Below are 20,400 nucleotides of genomic sequence, written 5' to 3'. Positions count from 1 at the left end.
GCTCACGACAGCTCCCCGCACTTTCACCAAAGTGATGGTAGTCCTAGTGGCTTTTCTCCACATGCAAGGTGTCCAGGTCCATCCTTACTTGGACGACTGATTGATCCGGGCTCCATCTCGACAGGAGTGTGAATTTTTGGTGGAGACGGTAAATTCTGTGCTACAAGGTTTGAGTTGGATTGTCAATTTCAAGAAGAGCCAGCTGATGCCATCACAGACCTTGTAGTATCTGGGCCTTCTCTTCAACACCCGACAGAGTTGAATGCTTGTTCCCGAGCCACGCAGACAAACTTCAGCAGCAGATCAGAGATCTGGATCTTCCAGCTCCCACGGCCTGGTATCTGCAGGTGTTGTGGTCCATGGCAGCCTCCTTGGAGGCAGTCCCCTGGACAAGAGCACATATGCACCCTCTACAGGAGTCCCTCCTCTCTCAGTGGTCTCCAACATCATCCCCTTCAGATGCTTCTCCCTTGGACAGAACCAGCTCGCAGCAGTCTGCGCTGTTGGCTTCTGGGGGAGACTCTCCACCAGGGCAAGCTGCTTCAGATCTCAGAGTGAATCACTCTTATGATGAATGCCAGCCTGTTGGGTTGGGGTGCTCACTGTGGGGACCGCTCCATTCAGGGGCAGTGGACTCCACATCAGAAGTGTTGGTCAATCAATCATCTGGAGCTTCGGGTGATTCAGCTAGTGTTACTCTCCAACCCACTCTAGAAGGAAAAGTGGTGTGCATATTCTCAGACAATAACAACCTAAAGAGAGGGTATTCTCAGATAATGGCACGGCTGTGGTGTATGCCAATCACCAAGGGGGTACTAGAGGCTCTCTCTTGGGCTACGAAGCTTGCATGCTGTTTCACTGGGTGGAGTTACATCTTCTGTTTCTCTCAGCAGCGCACTTGGCCAGTGTCGACTAAGTACAGGCAGACTTCCTCAGCCGACAGGTCCTTGGCTCAGGAGAATGGTCCCTCTTGTGGAAAGTGTTCCGTTTGATCATACAGCGCTGCGGTCAGCCCCAGATGGACTTGATGGCTTCAGCAGAGAACTCAAAGGTCAGGCGCTTCTTCAGTCGAAGAGCAAATGCAGAAGCTTAGGGCTGGATGCCTTGGTTTAGCCCTGTTCTGTTCATGAGCTTCTTTGTGTTCCCTAATTGGCCTCTGATTGGTCGGGTCATCCGCCAGATAGTGATGTATCCTGGCCTCGTAATTTTAGTTGCTCGGAACTGGCGTCATTGCCCATGGTATGTGAATCTTGTTCTTCTTCAGTGGGACAGGAAGTTCAAACTCCCTCTTCATTGCAACCTTTTCAGTCAGGGTCCAGTGCCCATGGGGAACCCACAGCATTTTGGTCTTACAACATGGCTCTTGAGTTCTTAGCCTTGATGAGGTGCAGTTATTCAGATGTTGTCATCTTGATGCATTTGAAGTCTCAAGAAACCTTCAATTATGACAGCTTATGCCAAAGCCTGGAAGGCTTTCTAGTGGCAGTGTGCTAAGGACCTGGTGGATCCTGAGTGGGCTCCCATTTCAGTGGTCCTGACTTTTCTTTAGGCAGGTTTAGGTAAGAGTTAAGCAATGACATCCCTTGAAGTTCAGTTAGCAGGCCTTTTGTGCTTCAGGACACGCAGGGGTTCTAGTTCACTTATTGCTTATCGAGATGCGACCATGTTTCTGAGAGGGGCGCTTCATTTGTGGCTTCCCTTGCACAATCCTTTCCCTTTGTGGAATCTTAACATCGTTCTACAGGGTCTTGTAGAAGCCCTATTCAAGCCACTGACGATCAAGACTGTCTTTCTGGTCGCCATTGTCTCAGCACAGTGTATTTCAGAGCTTCAAGCTCTTTCATGCAGGGAACCCTTTCTCCAAATCATGGATGCAGGAATTGTTCTCCGTACTGTACCTTCCTTTCTGCCAAAGGTGGTTTACGCCTTCCTTGTCAATCAGGAGGTTCGTTGGCCTGCATTTCATTCCAAAGGCTTGGAGAGAAAGGATCAGATCTTGTGCAAGTTGGACATCAAGAGTCTTACTCAACTATTTGGAGAGGGATAATGATTTTCGGCTGTCTGATCATCTCTTTGTCCTCACTGCTCCACCTCGATGTGGTCAGCAGGCGTCTAAGACCTCGATTGCTCAATGGATTTGCATGGCCATTTCCATGACTTATATCACCTGTGCCAATTTTCCTTAAGGCCCACTCAACTAGAAGTGTTGCTGCTTTGTGGGTGGAGTCTCGTGCAATTCATCCAGATGAGATTTGTAGGGTGGCTACTTGGTCTTCTCTTCGTACCTTTACCTGGTTTTACTGGGTGAATGTAGTGGATCGCTCTGATGCCGCTTTTGGGACCTTGGTGTTGCGGGCAGGCTCTTCTGTCCCTCCCTAGATGCTGCCATTGCTTTGGTACATCACCTAGCTTACTAAATCCAGAAGGAACATAACAAAATGGAAGATTTGATTTTCACCTTCAATAATCTTTCTGTTAGTCCCTGGAGGATTCAGTACCGCCCGCCCTCTCTGTGTAAACTCTATTATGAATCATCTTTACAGGTTTCAGGATCTTCCAGCCAGTAGACAGATCCTGTGGGGAATTCTGCAAGTATGCATATTGCTGAAGGCTGTTTCATGTAGGTACTTGTTGCACACAGCAGTTTAGTTCCACATTGTTCCTCAATGTTTTTCTGTGTTGCCTTTGTGCCAGTTTGTTACTTATTTTCATGTTTTGCAGAGCAGACCAGTTCAGAAATTGTTTATGTTGCTGGGGAGCTTCCCTACTACCCCCTTCCTTGTCGTGAATTTGTTCAGGTATGTTGCTTGGCTTTGGGATTGACCTACAGGGGGTTCTAACTCTCTAAGGTGGGAGGAGCGTGTGCTCAGAAAAGTGTTTGGATTTCTGCAACTCCCGGATTTTGGGAGAGGGATTGAACACCTAGGGCTAGATTCACTAAGTCCACCGATCGTGTTTGCGATCGTGTACCGACCCGATTCACTAACCTCTGTTCCGATCATCCTCCGATCCGATCCGCGCATGCAAAGTAGGCAGGCAGCGATTCACTAAACAAATCTGGGACACCGACTGGGCTGGCCAATCAACAAAAGAAGCAATGCTGGGGACCAGCCGCTCACGTCCTTTCCGACTGTCCTCACCCTGAAATCTCAACCCTGCAGCCCATCAAACCATCAAAAAAGCTCCCAGCTCTCTGCCGCTTTGCTCAAACAGGGATACAGTGCCGCACTTCCTTTCACGAGCCCTGCCCTTGCTGCCCCAACTCTCCTGCTCTCTGCTGCCCTTCCCCGCAGTGCGAGCCCATGGTTTATAACTTGCGGGTTTAAAGCGGGGCTGCACTGTGGGGAAGGGCGGCAGAGAGCAGGAGAGTCAGGGTGGCACGGACTTCCATTTCGGTCTTTTAGCCTGATGTCGTGCTGGGCACAAGCTGCGAACTTCTCCTCTGCAGGCCCCCTTGGTGAAGAAGAGGCCATTCCATAAGGCTTTCTGCCTTGAAAACATTACGGAAACCACAGGGGTTGCAATTTCACCACTTAAATGTGCCCCGATTGTTTGAGCCCCTGAAATTAAGCAGTGTGCCGAGACTTCTCTACTTTTCTCTTGTTCCAGCGGAGAGCATGCGCAGACCATCTACAGGCAAACAAGATGGTCTGTGCATGCATTGGGATCGCTCAGTAGTGATCCATGCGGTCGGTGGGGGGCATTCCTCCGATCGCCCCCATTTGAATATTGTCCCGTCGTAAATTGGTCAGCCTGCCACGGATCGGTCACGATCGGGCAGGTTAGTGAATCGGTCCCAAAGTGTACTGAATCCTCCAGGGACTAACAAAGATGATTATCGAAGGTGAAAACCTAATCTTCCATTCTGAAATAATTTACCTATGTTTTATCATCAACTCCTCTAGATGTTTGATATTTTTGAATTTCTCTAAATTGTGCAGCACATATTCTGCCTATGAATAAACTTCTCCATGTCATAAGTTACACTAGCTGGCAAGTTGCATAGCAAGATAACTGCAGATTAAGGCTCATGCAGCTTTCACCTGTCTAATACATATCACAGGTCAGCACAGCAGATAACTCCCTAGTAAATCTTCTGAAATCTACCAGTCCTGGAGTCTGATATTCTAGTTTCTTTAACCTGAATTTTCAGCTGACTGACCGCAAAGGTTTACACAGTGCAGTTCTTCATTTTTCCTGAAAGACTTTCACAAGTTGTATGTAAACCTGACACATCAGCTTCCTTTATATACCAGTTAATACAAATTTATGGAATTTTCATTTTTTGCATGTGCGTCTCTAGATGGGGTTAGAGAAAAGAATTATTCTCTATATGAATAGCTATATCAGAGTGTATGTAAACAGAAACCATCTTGTAGTCTGAATCTCTTCAAACTGATCTGCATAACACAGACCCAAACAAATTCATTACGGTTCTAAATTTCCTAAATTGTCTGCCTATCTTGTTCTTCTGCCATGTGCCTCATAACTCTTCTCCATTCTTTTTTGTTCTGTCTATAAATGTTCCCTTGGCTGTCTTTCCCCCCTCCCTTTCCTAGTACAGTATTTCTTTCCAGCCCATTGACTCTCCCCGCTCCCCCGCTTTCATTGTCTTTGGATCTCTCTCTGCATTGCAAAGTTAGGGTCCTTACATGACGCCAAACATTTAGCTAAAGCCTGCCACCACTTTACTGCCTGTTCCAGTACCTTGTGCCCACTTTTCAAAGAACAGAGGCAGAAGGTACAATTAAAGTGCCAGCCAATTTGCGCAGGGAATGTACCTTAGATGTGGTTAAGGCAAGTAATAAATCCAAAGTCCAATAAAAAGTCTCTCTCTTTTTTTGAATATTCAAAAAGCAGAAACAACCTACAGAATTTCCATTCCTTTGAAAAATTCCCCTGTGGCAAGGAAATATTGTTCCTGCCTGCTCTGTGGATTCATTACCAAAGTTTTTAATTCTCTGAAGCAGTAATATAATCTATACCTGCACCATGTTAGGGATTTGCACTCTTCTTCCTGAGTCTTTTTGCATATAGGTGTGCCTGCTGCATGGGAGGAGGGGGCATCTCTCTGCCCCTCATTAACTGGGTGGAGATTTCAGTGACTTCCCTTCATGGCTTGGAGTGGAGGGTTCAGTGCATTTGAAAACAGTTTTCAGTGTATATGTCAACACAATGCTTTCTTTTCTCTACAGGTCCCAAATATGGTAACAAAGTTAGTATCCGACTCGTTGCCACAGGAGGGGGGAATGATATTGGAATGATCTGCATGCTTGATGTTTGATAAATGATTGTGTGCAACAAACAGTTTTCTCTTTAAAAAAATTTTTTTTTTAAATCTCTTGCAATGTATTCAAAGGTTTTTGGGGTTTTCTCTGCATTACATGTGCTGTGGTAATTTGCGCTGTGATGTGTGAAACTTGAGTATGGCCTTTTATTTAGTTTTAATGTGTAGGCTGCTATGTGTACTAACTTACAAAAGCTGTTTGTCCTGCTTTTTAAAGTTGGGATGGGTGCCAGAAGATGTGTGTCTTAGACATTGTCACTGCTTCTCTGTCAGTCCTCCAACTTTTAGCTTGATGCTACGCTTGAAGTATAATTTATGATAATGTTTAGTTGCTTTTGCATTGCAGCCAAATTCTGCTGTCTATACCCCACCCTCTAATGTTGCTTGAATTTTTCTATAGCTGAATTGAGGAAGTCAAATTATGTCTTCAAAAATATGTTTGTCGTTAAAAACATGTGTGTGCCACACTTATAAATAGTAATCTCTTCAGTGTAATTCACAAGATTTCTAATTTTTTATAATTAAAAACAATGGGGTGAATATTCAAAGCAATTTAACCATCCAGAAATGGCTCCTGGTTGGTTAAGGGAAACGGAATGAGTCTTGTGTACCACCTTTTGTGGTTACACATTCAAAGTGGTTTACATACTGTATCTACAGGGACTTATTTTGTACCTTGGGCAATGGATGATTAAATTACTTGCCAGGATCACAAGAAGCAACGCTGGGATTGATCCTATAACCTCAGGATGCTGGGCCACTCCTTACCTCCACTGTGGGGGGCTATCCACTAATATTCAGCGCCATTTAGCTGGTTAGCGCAACTAAACATTATCACCACAGACCGCTAAACTGAAATCTGGGTATTTTGTAGGCAGTCTGGAGGCATTATCACCACTTGAGCAGTTAACTGCCAATATTCAGCATTTAACTGCCTAAAGTTAAGCAGCCATGTTGGACCGCATAAAAGTCTGTCCTATCTTTTGCACTGTTGCAAGATATCACACGTCACGACATAAGAAAGAGCCCGATTCATAAATCTGGATTAGAGAATGACACCGGGGCAAACTTGTCCCTATCCCAGTGGGATCTCTATCCCCATCCCATCCCCATGAGCTCTGTCTCTGTGCTTGTCCCATTCCTCTGCAAGCTCTGTCGTCATCTGCAGAAGCTTCAAACACTTTAAAATCATAAGTGTTCGAGGCTTGTGCGGTTAAGGCAGAGCTTGCAGGAATGGGACAGGGACGGATTGGTTCATAGACAACAACGCGGAAGACAAAGGCGCGTGCCGACAACTGAGCGCAAGACGGAGGTGAGCGCCGAAGAAAATTACTGTTTTTAGGGGCTCCGACGGGGGTTTTTGTTGGGGAGCACCCCCAGTTTACTTAATACAAATCGTGCCGGCGTTGTGGGGGGTTTGGGGGGTTGTAACCCTCCACATTTTACTGTAAACTTAACTTTTTCCCTAAAAACAGGGGAAAAGTGAAGTTTTCAGTAAAATGTGGGGGGTTACAACCCCCCACAATGCCCCCACAATGCGGCGCGATCTGTATTAAGTAAAGTGGGGGGGGTTCCACCCCCCCGCCCCCCCCCGTCGGAGCCCTAAAAACAGTAATTTTCTTCGGCGCACTTAATTGTCTGCTCGCGCCTTTGTCCCGGCGCGCTTTTGACCTGACACCGTACGGATTCAATGCTTGTGTCTGGACATAGCCTGTCGTTGAATATCCAGAAATAAAGCCAGTAGCGATTTAAAATAAAATTCAGCTGGCTGAAATCTACCCCAATATAAATAGAAAAATCTCACTAATAAAAACCATCTATCCTTTTCATCTCTTTGCTCCTGTCACCTAGTAGTTGATGGGAAACATTTACAGTTTTTAATTTTTTTGTGTACATTGTAAAGTTCTAATGTAACTGAATATGTAAAGGTTCCCCATATTTTACATTGAGGTCTGCATCAAAAGCAGGAAGGATATACTACTTTAGAGCACTGCTTCCACCATCACATTTTCCACAAATAAATTTTTAGGTCTTGATTCGTTTAAATGAAAATTGGCTTCTAGAGGGGAAACTGTCTGCTGAAGCTCTGATGGTTGTAAAATCAGAAAGGAACATGTCGAGTTTGCCTCCAGAAATGCTTCATTAAGCGCTCTCCCATCTTACAAATACTGTTCACTCACACTTATCCACTTCGGGCAGCCTTCCACCAGAACACATTTTCTTTTGCTCTAGAAATGTTAGTCCAGGTGGGAGTGCTACAGCAATGGAACTTCCTTGCCTCCTCCTCGGACCTTGACTTACCTCAGACTCTCGACTCCTCCTTTCCTCAACAAAATGGATCACCCTATCAAACTTATCACCCCTTCTTCGTTACCTCCCTTACTAAATGCCTCTGCTCTGCTTTATTGAACTTCGCAGTATATAGCACCGCCGTATGTAACACTACTGTATGAACCCCGCTATATATATGCAACTTACAACAAATGTAACTTCTCTGCAATAGTAACCGACCTGAAAAATAACTTCACTGTAAATGTAGCGTCGCCGAAAATGTCAATGTAGCTATGCCAAAAAAAAAAAAAAAAAAAAGTGTAACTTCGCTGTAATGTACAGTCTCTTCATCTGTTAACCGCATAGAACTGAACTCTATGCGGTATACAAAAATAAAATTATTATTATTATTATTAGAATAGTTGTGAGCATATTAAAAATAACTGCAGCAAACTCTCCCATTTTTTTTTCTTCCCAGGTAGTGCTCCTGTTTTTTTGCCCCCACCTTTTTTTTTCTTTTCTTTTTGAGGAAACAATTTATTCAAATAGTTCCTACATTTTATCCATGCCGAAAGTACTTTCAGGAAGCTAGTACTACTTTTTGTGTCTCAAATTGTGGGCTGTTTTTTGTAAACTGCTCTGGCCTTCCCTAACCTATTGGTTAAGATCTTCTGTACAACAGTTAACATAACCTAAGCTACCACCTCTCCACTTAAAGGTGATTTTGTGAATTTATGAAAAGATTCAGGCCCTCAGTTATAAAATGAAAAACTAGATTTGCTTAATTTTCATTTTTTTAAAAGTTGGTGAGTATTTTCTCTTAGAAATATTTTTTACATTTTGGAAAAAGATGTGGTAAATCTCAATCTTGAGAGATCATTATGGGTGCCACAAGGCTCGCAACTTTACTGTATACTGTTTATTTAAGAGCTTTGGGGAATAAATTTATAAGCTCACATGCTCATGTATATTCTTATGCAGATGATATTTTCCTGCTTTATTTAGCTAAGGATGATTTTGATGGTATGTGTTTTGTGAGGGGAAGTGCTTAATAAGTTGAAAACTCAAATATGGTTTGGAGCCTATGACTTATTCCCAAGAACATAATTAAAATTAATTTCTGGAGAAATTCTGAAGATTGAAAGAACAGTAAAAGATCAAATTAATACATTGGTTAAAAACATTTTTTTCAGACTGAGGTCTGTGCAATTTCTGAGGCAGAAATCCTTTCCCTGCTGACAGGCTGATTTCAGGCAAACAGACACTAGAAGTCATAGTGAGTACTCCCATTATTCCCTATGGGGAACTTAGGGGCTCTGTAAATTTTGTTTTTGAGGATTTCTGAGGCTAGGATTAGGGTCCCCCTCCAAAACCCTAAAATTGCTAAAAATATTTCTGGGCTGCTTTTGGCGCAATTTTTTTATTTTTTTTTTTACGGCAACCATCTTGGATTTTTAAACGCTCTCCTTTCTGCCTCAAAAACGCTTGTTTTTGCTACTGACTGTCTCTTATGGATGCCCCAGGCCTTTCTGGTTTTGGATCCTGAATTGGTTACACAGAGTTGCCAGTTGAAGAGCGGCTATGTTCCACGTGCCACAGGAGGAAGGGCAAGAGTTTCGGGTTTGGCCCCAAGTCAGTCCTCTAAGGCCTTAGAACCCATGAAATCCCAGAAAAGAGATCCTGCTTGGATCAGCTGAGCAGTGATGAGGTAAAATGCAAGCGCGTGGTAGCGGATGATTCACCTCCTCTGCTCCAGTCTGGGGTTATTCAAGGAGCCTCAGATCCTCCGATGCAAGGCTTCTCCGACTTTATCAGTCTTTTATGGAAGGCCTACTTAACAGCACCGGGAAGCGCTGCGCTGTCTTCAGGCACACCTACTTCGCCTAAGGGAGATCCTTCTCCCAGGCAGGCATTCCCTCTTCATACCACAACAGTTCCCAGTGTCAGTGACCCTTCAGAGCAGGACTAGGATGATTTAGAAGTCCCCTTCCATGCCTTTATCGCAAGGCTTTCCTGCGATGGTGGATGATTTGGATTCCCTAACGGGGGTTCTGTCACAAAAATATGATGATATTCATAAAGTTTCTAGGACTCGAGCATGAGTCAATAGCACCTAACAAACAATGGGGTCTAGTGGTCATTTTCAGGTCAGCTTCAGTTTCCCGTGTCATTTCTGACACCTTGTCTATATTGAAGCTCGATGCCCAGCAGGCCCTCCACCTCACAGTGCTCCATCACGTTCAGCACTATTGCACAGACAAACTTTTTTCCTGCTCATCCTGATCTTACCTCGGTCACTAACCAATGGGAGACACCTGAAGGCTCTCTTAAGGTGGACAAAGTTATGCGTTGGCTCTGTCCTATGGCTATGAAATTCCAGCAGCTGTTTGTCCAGCCGAAGGTGGATTCCACAGTGGCACAAGTGACCAAGGTTACCCCCCCCCCCCCTTCTTAGTGAAGGTGGAGCGATGCTGAAGGATGCATGGACTGTAGTGTGGATGCGCACCTGAAAAGACAGTTTGACATGCTGGCTTTGATTATCAAAGCTGCAGCAGCTGTTTTTCTTCGTGGCGAGGGCCTGACTGAAGACTAGTCCCTCTGAGCTTGGGGACTCCTGTCCCCACATGTGTAAGGAGTGTGTGGATTATGTGGCAGCTGCTTTTTATGACATCAGAGTCCTGAGTAAGGTTTTGGCTTACTCCATTTCTGCCTGTCGGATGCTCTGGATCAGACAGTGGGCAGGCAACTCAGCCTCCAAGGCCACTCTCAGTAGATGATGATGATGATAATAATAATAATAACTTTATTTTTATATACCACAATACCATAAGCAGTTAAGAGCGGTTCACAGTAATAGAGACAGCTGACAGACAGCGAAGTTGCAAACAGCAATTGAAATAACAGCAGCATAATTATAAAATTAAACAAATTTATCAGAGAGAAAGGTCTTTACTGGTCTTCTGAAAGATTGGTAGGAAAAGCTTACAAAATAGATTCACTTAACTAGTCATTCAGTTTACCAGCTTGAAATGAAAGAGTCCTATCCTTGCTTCTCTGGATTTGATGGAGGCATATCTTTCCATTCTCATCTTTCTGGCTCACAGGAGATATCTTGAGATTTCATGTACTCCAGCCCCACTTCCAGTCTGTGGTGCGCCCCTTCAGCTTGGCCACAGCTCCCTGCACTTTTACCAAGGTGATGGTAGTTATAGCGGCCCACCTTCGCAGGACAGGCATCCAGATGTTTCCTTACCTGGACGATTGGCTGATCAGGGCCTCCTCTCTGGAGGGCTGCAAGTGCATAGTCCAGCAAGCATTGATAGTCAACTTCCAAAAGTGTAACCTTCAGCCGACTCAGTGCTTGGATTATCTGGGAGTCTGCTTCGACACTACACAGGGCCATGTCTTTCTTCTCAAGTCACACAAACGGAAACTAAGGAAGCAAATTCTAGAAATGTTCTCTCTTCTGAGCTCCATGGCCTGGCAGTATCTGCAAGTGCTGGGCTCTGGTGGCTTCCTTGGAAGTAGTGTCTGCATGAGGGCTCAGATGCACCCTTTCCAATATTCTCTTCTATCCAGATGGTCTCTGCAATGTTATTCCCTGCAGATGAAGCTCTCCTGGACAGTAGAGGTAAAGCACAGCTTGCGTTAATGGCTTCTTGGGGAAAACTTGGTGAGGGGCATACCTTTCAGAATTGATTTATGGGTGAGTCTCACAACCAAAGCCATCCTCAGTGACTGGGGGATCCTCTACTGTGGTCATCCTGTCCAGGGCAAGTGATCTTCATCGGAGAGCAATCTTGTTTCTAAGTTGTATTTAGCATGACATGTTTTTGAGTCAAAGGATGTTTTAAATAGCTTAAAATTCCTCTTCCCTTTTGAGCTACTGATCTGCAAAAAAGTGATATCATTTTAGCAGGTTCATAGACAACGGCGCGAAAGACAAAAGTGCGCGCCGACAATTGAGCGCAGCGCGCGCCGCCGCGCCGCTCTAAATTACAGTTTTTAGGGGCTCCGACGGGGGGTTTTGTTGGGGAACCCCCCCAGTTTACTTAATAGACATTGTGCTGGTGTTATGGAGGGTTTGGGGGGTTGTAACCCTCCACATTTTACTGTAAACTGAACTTTTTCCCTAAAAACAGGGAAAAAGTGAAGTTTTCAGTAAAATGTGGGGGGTTACAACCCCCCAAACCCTCCATAACACCAGCACAATGTCTATTAAGTAAAGTGGGGGGGTTCCCTCCCCACACACCCCCGTCGGAGCGCTAAAAACAGTAATTTAGAGCGGCGCGGCAGTGCGTGCTGCGCTCAATTGTCTGGGCGCGCCTTTGTCCCGGCGCGCTTTTGACCTGACACCCTTTAGCATTCCCCATGCAAGAGGCCTAATGATACACAACTGTTTCAGTTTAGATGTATTACCTACAGCTACGCGGACGACATTACCATCCTCACACCTTACGATCAACCTAAACCCACCATGCCAAACATCCTACACAGAATACTTAATACAGTTACGATCTGGATGAAAGATCACAAACTTAAACTCAACCCAGACAAAACCAAACTCATCCTATTCGAAAATGACAAAATCCAAACCTCAAAAAATTTAGAAATCAACTCTATCAACTACCCCATCCAAACCACCATAAAACTACTAGGAATGACCTTAGACAGAAGCTGTACCATGCAACCACAAATAAATAATACAATCCAGAAATCCTTCACAATCATGAGAAATTTGAGACAAGTCCGGAAATTTTTTGAAAGAAATCAATTCCAGCTTATAGTACAATCTCTAATCCTAGGACTGCTAGACTATTGCAACATCCTATTCCTCCCATGCCCTGCTACTATGATCAAACAACTTCAAACAATCCAAAACACAGCCTTGAGACTCATCTTCTCATTAAGAAAATTTGACCACATCACAGAAGCTTACATCAACTCACATTGGCTACCAATCCAAGGAAGAATACAATTCAAATTCTACTGCATGCTATTTAAATCCCTAAACGGAGACAGTCCTTCCTACCTGAATAACCGCCTCAACCAAACATCCACACTCAGACACAGAAAAACGCACTCCCCATTCATACCCCCCCCGATCAATGAAGTAAGAAGATCAAAACTTCACGATGGCCTCCTAGCCACTCAAGCCGCAAAAATGGATACCCGAATTTCCAAACTACTGATGACCACATCAGACTACAAGACATTCAGAAAAGAAATAAAAACAATACTTTTTAAGAAACTCCTAAATCAGCCCTAACTTCACCTAATTTTACCTCCATGTACACAATTTACTGTAAACTGTAATTATCCTTACCTCGAAACTACCTAACTGCCACTCTAATGTATCTTCAATTCCTACATTGTAACCCCATTTTATAAATCTTTTTGTAAGCCGCCTTGAACCGCAAGGTAATGGCGGAATAGAAATCCCTAATGTAATGTAATACGGGAAAAATATGGGAGCCTGCACTTTGGTATGTGATCTTTAATTAACTGGCCTATCGATATTCAGAACAGAAAAAAGAGCAGCTTAATTTAAAAAAAGAAATAAAATTCTTTGAATTGCTAGTGAGACAGCTGCTCTGGAAAGTTCCAGCAATCTGCTATTGCCAGGCAGCATCCTCTGGATCTCACCTTGTTTAGCAAAATATTTTTACCTTTTTTAGTAGGCTATGCACTGTCTCCAGTTGTCTATAACCAATTCATTTTTTCATTGAAATTCATGATGACAGAATAACAGCAGAAGCCAGAGATAACAATCGAAAATATTTTAATATAATGATTTCCTCTAACCATTCCTCAAAATGATTGCCTTCGCTAATAGAAGCCAGATTCACTTTCTGGAAGAGTAGTGAAAGAGAAATCTTTCCAAAGACTGAACTCTGTATTGCACACTATCAGGGATTGTCCCTAAAGCAAGAATTATTTTAGTCTCTTCCTTCCATAATTTCTTATGGAAGGAACAAGCTTTTGGACTAGATATCTGTTGCAACCTCATAGGAATAAGCTTATCACAATGGCATGGTGGTATGATATTGTGTTCTAACATTCCATCATAAGTAACTATCTATATGGGGTTGGCGTGGTGACAAAACACCAAATACCCTGTTTATAATGCCAGTGTTTAATTATGAAGGAGTGAAACCAGCATAGAGTGAGAGGTACAATACTAACTGCCTTATAGGGCAGACTGAATGGCCCATACAGGTCTTTATCTGCCACTATTTATTATGTAACAAAAAAGGCACCTATTGAAAAAAACATCAAAATGTCCATTTTACAAAGGCATTGTGTGTATATGATGTCATAAAATAGTTTCCCAGAGCTACCCCAAGTGGTGCATAAATGCTTTCCAGTTACACTGGCTAAGTAAATGCAGTCTATTCGGGTATATGTATAATTAAGAATGGAGGGTGATGAACAGCTTTGCCCAGCTTCACCCTCTTCCCAGGATCACTTGTGCACGGAATGGGTAAAAACATGCATGCTTTTCTTAATACTTGTGCTTGTTACACATGTGTAAACCGGTGCAATATGATAGCCATTTTAGCCATTTTCTGCATGTGAAAAGTGATACATTAAAAAAAATCCTTGTATGTGAATGTACCAGAAAGGTATTAGAGCAGGAAAGCTCTATCCACTTCCTGCCTGAATTGCTTTGGCTCCTTTCACTGCCATCTTTGCTCCATCCGTCTGTCCCTGTAGCTTTCTCCTGTGTGCCCCAATTTTACATAAGGAAAACTTCCTGAGAAAAGTTGAACAGTGTGTCACATCTCCCTGTGACTAGTGCTTGAAAGTACTGCACAGTCTGGAGTACGATTATACATTGAAAACACTGCTCTGTTTGCTTTTGTGCCATGCCAAACCATTATATACGTTCATTCTGTTATCAGAAATAAAAGCCAAAAGACTGCAGTAACTTTAAAAGGTTACAGATGCTTCACATATTGTACTTTCACTGCTAAGAAATCAAGGTTAGCAGTAGTGACTTGGATCAGCTTTTGAATGGGAAGATGTTTATTCCTTGTATATCTTGCTCCCTCTAGAGGCTAAGCTGACCATTTACACAGAGGTAACATTTCCTGAAGTGTTTCTCTGAGGAGTGACTAGAACTGTTAGTGTTGTGCAATATGAAAATAGCAAATTAGAAAATCTCACATCCCACAAGCTCGTAACTAATTCATTAAAGCCTGTGATACATCATATAAATTGTGTGCTTTATCTTCTGGGGCATGTGGTGGGTATATATGCATTTTTGTGCATTGCATCATTTTGCATTTTGCACTTCACACATCTCTGCTCATGTGCTGTGAACTTCAATTTTACCCTGTTGCTTTTTACCTTTCTTTTGCTATTCTCATCGGTCTCCATCATTCTGGAATCTTCATTGTTTTGTCTTGTCCCCTCTTTCACAGTGGCCCCGATGTAGTGTAAGTACTCTAATTCCAGTTGTGCCTTCCATATTCTCTCGCTAGGTTTTCAAATTTCTGCCTTTCACTTCTGCTTACACTCACTCCATCATACCAGACACATACTCCTTTGTGTGGAGGAAATGAGGCCATTGGGACTTTGAAAAATGAGTCAAGCATGGAATTCTGCTTTATGTGAAAGCGGTTAAGGCTGCTTTACACCTAAATTGTAAGAACCAAGTGCACACATGGTACAAAGTTCCTCATTAGCTGGATGAGCAGGGGAAAGATGCTGCCACTGTCGGGGTATGCAGTAGTATCTAGAAGAGCTGCAGCTCAAGAATGAGGTGTAATGTTAATGCAGTTCTCACAACAGCAGGGAAAGAGGTTCTCTTAAGTATCAGGGGTACACATGTTGAATGGAGGGAACCAACAGGTTGATGCGCAAAATCTTATTTTCTAGCTATGCAACCAAACACCTCAATTTCTTCAGAACTGCTGCACCAGATGTTTCCTTGAAAGATATGTAGAGTTGCACTGTTTCTGCATCTAATAAAATTACTCCAGAATGTTTTATATAACATTCTGTATCTTTCCAGAAGGTACAGGAACATGAGGATTTTATGCTTATATATGGACAGAAGTATACTTGCAATAAGTATATTCTCAGAATGGGATAGAACAAAGATCAAATAGTTACAAAAAACCCCACTTGCATTAAAAACAAAATGCAAATTACCACTTCAAAATCTAGAATATATATATTTTTTGTTAGACCATCAGTCATATAGTCTTTCAAAGCTTTCACTTGAAAGCCATGGAGGGGCATTTTCAAAACATATGTCTAAGTCCGATTTGGACGTATGGTGTTAGACATCCAAAGTTGGCAGTTAGAAAATGCCCATTTTAGAAAGAAAAACCACTATATGGCTAGAAATTATAAATATATATATATATATATATATATATATATATATATACACATATGCACACAGTGGTACTTTGGAATCCGAACTTAATACGTTCCAGAACCCTGTTCGAGTTCCAAGGCAGTTTTTCCCATTGAAAATAATAGAAACTGGATTAATCCTGTCCTTGATCCCACAAACTCAGACAGCAAGACCGGCAAAGTCAGCAAGATCGGGACCTCTACCGGCACAGACAGCAAGATCGGGACCCCTACAACGCCCATCGGCACAGGCAACAAGATCGGCAACTGCAAGCCCAATGCTTCCCTCCCAGGCAGAAGCAGAAAGCTGCGTCAGAGGGGAAGCTTTGGGTTGAGCACTGCTTGCAGTTCGGATTCCAAAGCAACGTTCGTATTCCGGGGCAAAAATTAAGAAAAAAAAAACAGTTCGGATTCCAAGGCATTCGAGTTCTGGGGCGTTCAGATTCCAAGGTACCACTGTATATATTTTAAATCCTCTATCTGGACGTCCAGGCCATTGGGACGCCCAGACCACCAGGATGTCTATCTTTATATCACATTTTCATCAAAGTCCTAGAACAAGACCATTTGGACGTGGGAAGGGCCAGTCCCGTAATGGACTGGCCACCCAGACATGGCAACAGAGCTGTGGGGCACCTTAGAGGGCACTGCTGTGAACTTCAAATAAAGGGTGCCATATAAACATCTCACCAGAACTCTTATAGGTTATGGTGAGCCCCCCTCCCCCCTAATCCACAAAACCCACTATACCCACCTGTCTACAACCCCATTAGCCCTTATGGCTGCAGGTGGCACCTATATGGCAGAGTAGGGTTTGGTTTTTTTTTTGGTGGGCTCACATTTTCCACCATAAATGTAGTGGTTAGAGTAGCTTATGTGACTTGTTACTTCTCTCTGTGGTTCACTAGCCCACCCACCAGGCTACTTAAGACACCTGTGCGCAGCTCTACTAGGCTTTTTCTATACCAGGTGCTGATGTTCTGGAGACAGGTATGTAAGTTTATATTCTGATCTTTGTGGGTGTGAGGGGGTCAGTGAGCACTAGGGGAGTGTGGGGGTGTCTTACCTTGATGAATGTAGTGCTCATCTGCTTAGTTTGGGTACCGTTGTGGCCCTTAGACCCTTATAAAATAGGTCTAGTTCCAAGCGTAAAAGTTCCGTCCAAGATGTCTTGCAGAATATCGCTGCAAGATGTCTATGTCTAACCTGCCCTTGAGACTGCCCGAAGCCCACGTATAACACGCCTCCACCATGCCCATCTTGTGTTCTGAATGTACAGAGACTGGAACGCCTCACTAGATGTACAGAAATACGGTTTTAATTATCAGCCTTTGGATGTCCTGGCGATTAGGACATCCAAGTACTGATTTTAGGATGCTTTTTGGATATTGTTTATGAGCCTGATAGGTTATAATATTCTGAATAGATCATGTTTTAATGCAATTAATTGTTCTTAAAATGTATCTACTCTAAGTAGAATATTATTTTGAAGTGGTAGTATGCATTTTATTTTGATTGTGAAGGTATATTACTATTTGATTTATATGGATAGAACTGCATCAGATGACATGACATCCTCTCTTCAAATTTTCAGTTGAAAGATTGTGTCCCAGGTATTAAAAACAAAAATCTAAAATAAATTTCTCATAAACTGTCAAAATGTGTACCATCCTGCCCCCATGCCCCTCCCGCAACACAAGCTGTACAGGTTTTAGTATATTCAAAGATAGTTTGCCATCAACCTTTCTGTGATATTGGGAGAGTGCTTTCAGAGACTTTCATATTTCCCATCTTCAGAGCCAATCTTGTTCTCGAGTGGGGATTTTTTTTTTTTTTTTTTTTTGGGGGGGGAGAGACTGAGAGACTCAGCAGTTGTAAATCCTATTATAAGTGATTACATTTCTAACATACCAAATGATTTCAGAGAATTTGTATGTGAGCTTTGTGTGTTTGGGAGGGGTGGGTTGTGTACACTTCCCCCTCCCCATTCGCAGTTTCTCTATTTGCGGTTTCATATAATTGCGATTTTTTTCTGGGGAGGGGGAAAATAAAAAAAAGCAGTCTTAATTTTAAAAATAACCCATATTTTTTTCCTCCCTGCCGCCTTTCCGACCTTACCTGGTAGTCTAGAGGGCTTTCGGGGCAGGACCTATCTACCTACGCTCCTGCCCTGTGCAGATTGCCATGAGGAAATGGCTGCTGTGAGTTCCCGTAGTCTCTCGAGACTACGTTGGGAACTCCCTACAGCCATTTCCTCATGGCAATCTGCATGGGGCAGAAGCGTAGGAAGATCAGTCCTGCCCGAAAGCCCTCTAGACCACCAGGTAAGGCCGGGAAGGCGGCAGGGAGGTGGGGGTGGGTCAGAGCCGGATAAACACAGTTTTTCACCATTCGCGGTCCAGCTCTGCCCGTATCCCCCGCGAATGATGAGGGAAAAGTGTAATTCATCCCACCCTCCCTCATCACCTATTTCTTCCCTGCTACTCTGAACTTCCTCATCAATTGGGTCTGGCTTATGTTGGCCATGATCCTTCATTCACAACTGTTTAAGGTGTTTTTCCCTCCCAGTGTAGCCCACTATCACAATGATGGGTTTTGTCCAGGGGCTCCAAATGACAGCTCACTTCAGTAGCAGACTAATATATGTCTGCTTGCCAATTGTAACTGAGACCCCTTTTTCAAGTAGGGTTGAATACTGCTCACCCACCATATCTCCAGTGACCCAGGGAGCAGATGTCAGTCCAGCACATTCATATTCACCAACTACCAAGAGTGCTGCTTTTCAGGTATAGATCACCCCATCCGTTAGAGGCAAATGATTCTTATTAGCTATAAAGAAGCAATTTAAGGAGAATTAAACCTAGGCCAGGGGATGCTGAGCACTCGGAGCACACTGACGCTTGGTGTGCTGCGCAAACGGGGAGCAGCGCCTCCTAGATTGTGATAGTATGGCACACTAGATTTGTTTTCCAGCTAGTGGACTAAGTTATTTTCAAACATGCCACTTTGGCATGCATTTTTTTCCAAACTATCCTTTCCTTTTGTTTTTCTGTATCTAATTTTATTTCCTTTTTTTTCCTTTTCTGTTTTGCTCCTGTTTACCCTGGGAAATTTTCTCTTCTGCTGCTTTGACCTTCTGTGATTCTTATAAATGTAAAGGAAAATCCCACCAAAACGGTAATTCACACGTTTCTTTGCTTATGGTGTAGGAAAGATATATTTATTTAATTTATTCATTCAGTTTTCTATACCGTTCTCCCAGGGGAGTTCAGAACAGTGGGGGGATTAAGTGACTTGCCCAGGGTCACAAGAGCTACTTGGATTTGGGTGCTGAAGCTGTAGCTTTAACTACTGCATCACATTCTAGATGGAGTAGTGCCGGGGTGAATTTAGGTGAATAACAGTTGGTATAGGTTTCTGTACAGCTAAACAGAGATATTTGGGCCAAAAATGGGGGTCTGTTTGTATTCAAGCTAACCCTCTTGCAGGTCTGCCTTAGGCCCCCGTTAGTCCAGTGGTGAGGCGGGGCAGGAGCGACCCCTTTATGCTCCTGCCCAGCAGTCTCCTTAATGAAAAAATGACTGACGCGAGATCCCTGGCAAACTTCATGAGTCTTGTGAAGCTTGCCACAGGATCTCACAGTTGTCATGTTTCATTACGGAGACTGCTGGGCAGGAATGTAAAGGGGTTGCTCCTGCCCCGTCCACCAAGGGGGGGGGGGGAGGGGTGGGCTAGTTGCACAAATTTGCTGGAGGGAGGGATTGAAGGCAGTTCCAGTTCCACTGGACCACCAGGGCAGTACTGGAGGCCAGGTGTTCTGGTGGGGATAGAAGTTCAGAAACTTTGGTTGGTGTCATGGCTAGGATTACCAGACGTCTGGATTTCCTCATACATGTCCTCCTTTTGAGGACATGTCCGGGGGTCCAGATGGCTTTTCAAAACCCGGCACTTTGTCCGGGTTTTGAAAAGCTTCTAAGAAAGAGCCGTCAAGCATCATCGCGTCTCATCCGCACATACCCTCCTGCCTGACGAGAGCAGGAAGTGAGGGAGGGGGGAGGCAGGGCTAGGGATTGCGACGTAACAGGGTGGAGATGGGTGCAACTGGGCGGGCCTGGGGGTGGGTCTAGGGGTCCAGATTTTCCAAACAGAAAATCTGGTAACCCTAGTAATGGCCCCAATTAGGAAGATATTTGTTGTTTCTCCTTCAGCGGTTTTTTTGGACTTGAAACAGCCCCAACTGAAAAATTAGTGATTACTTATTACTTACGACACTCACATACCCAAATTTCTAAGCTTGGCTTATATTTGAGTTAACCTTTTTCCTCCTTTTTTTTGGGGGGGGAGGAAGTTACTTTGGTTTATATTCAGATTAGTTTATATTCAAAATATATATGGCATTCAGAAGGGGGAGAGGGGGAGCAGAGCTGCTGCTTGGAGGGTTTTGCAAATGCTAGAAAAGTCTCTTAAAGTCC

At 43.6% G+C, this 20,400-nt stretch overlaps 1 protein-coding gene across 12 annotated transcripts in view; it reads left to right on the top strand.

The window, feature by feature from the left end:
* Window positions 1-20,400, top strand: part of PDLIM5 (PDZ and LIM domain 5) — a 468,176-nt gene that overhangs the window by 271,291 nt on the left and 176,485 nt on the right. For 8 of the 12 annotated variants that reach the window (XM_033957971.1, XM_033957962.1, XM_033958018.1 and 5 more), the window contains exon 6: window positions 19,088-19,105. The exons of 1 other annotated variant lie outside the window; for it this stretch is intronic. In XM_033957971.1, the coding sequence (XP_033813862.1) occupies window positions 19,088-19,105 (18 nt within the window). Of the gene's footprint in view, window positions 1-5,195; window positions 5,216-14,985; window positions 15,001-19,087; window positions 19,106-20,400 lie in introns of all 12 variants that reach the window. 3 more of the 12 variants (XM_033958025.1, XM_033958033.1, XM_033958049.1) reach the window with 3 other exon arrangements.

The sequence above is a fragment of the Geotrypetes seraphini genome, chromosome 1 (genome assembly GCF_902459505.1).
Source record: "Geotrypetes seraphini chromosome 1, aGeoSer1.1, whole genome shotgun sequence".
In the NCBI taxonomy this organism is placed as follows: domain Eukaryota; kingdom Metazoa; phylum Chordata; class Amphibia; order Gymnophiona; family Dermophiidae; genus Geotrypetes; species Geotrypetes seraphini.
Note: the sequence above shows the minus strand (reverse complement) of the source record. Positions and strands in the feature narration are given on the sequence as shown.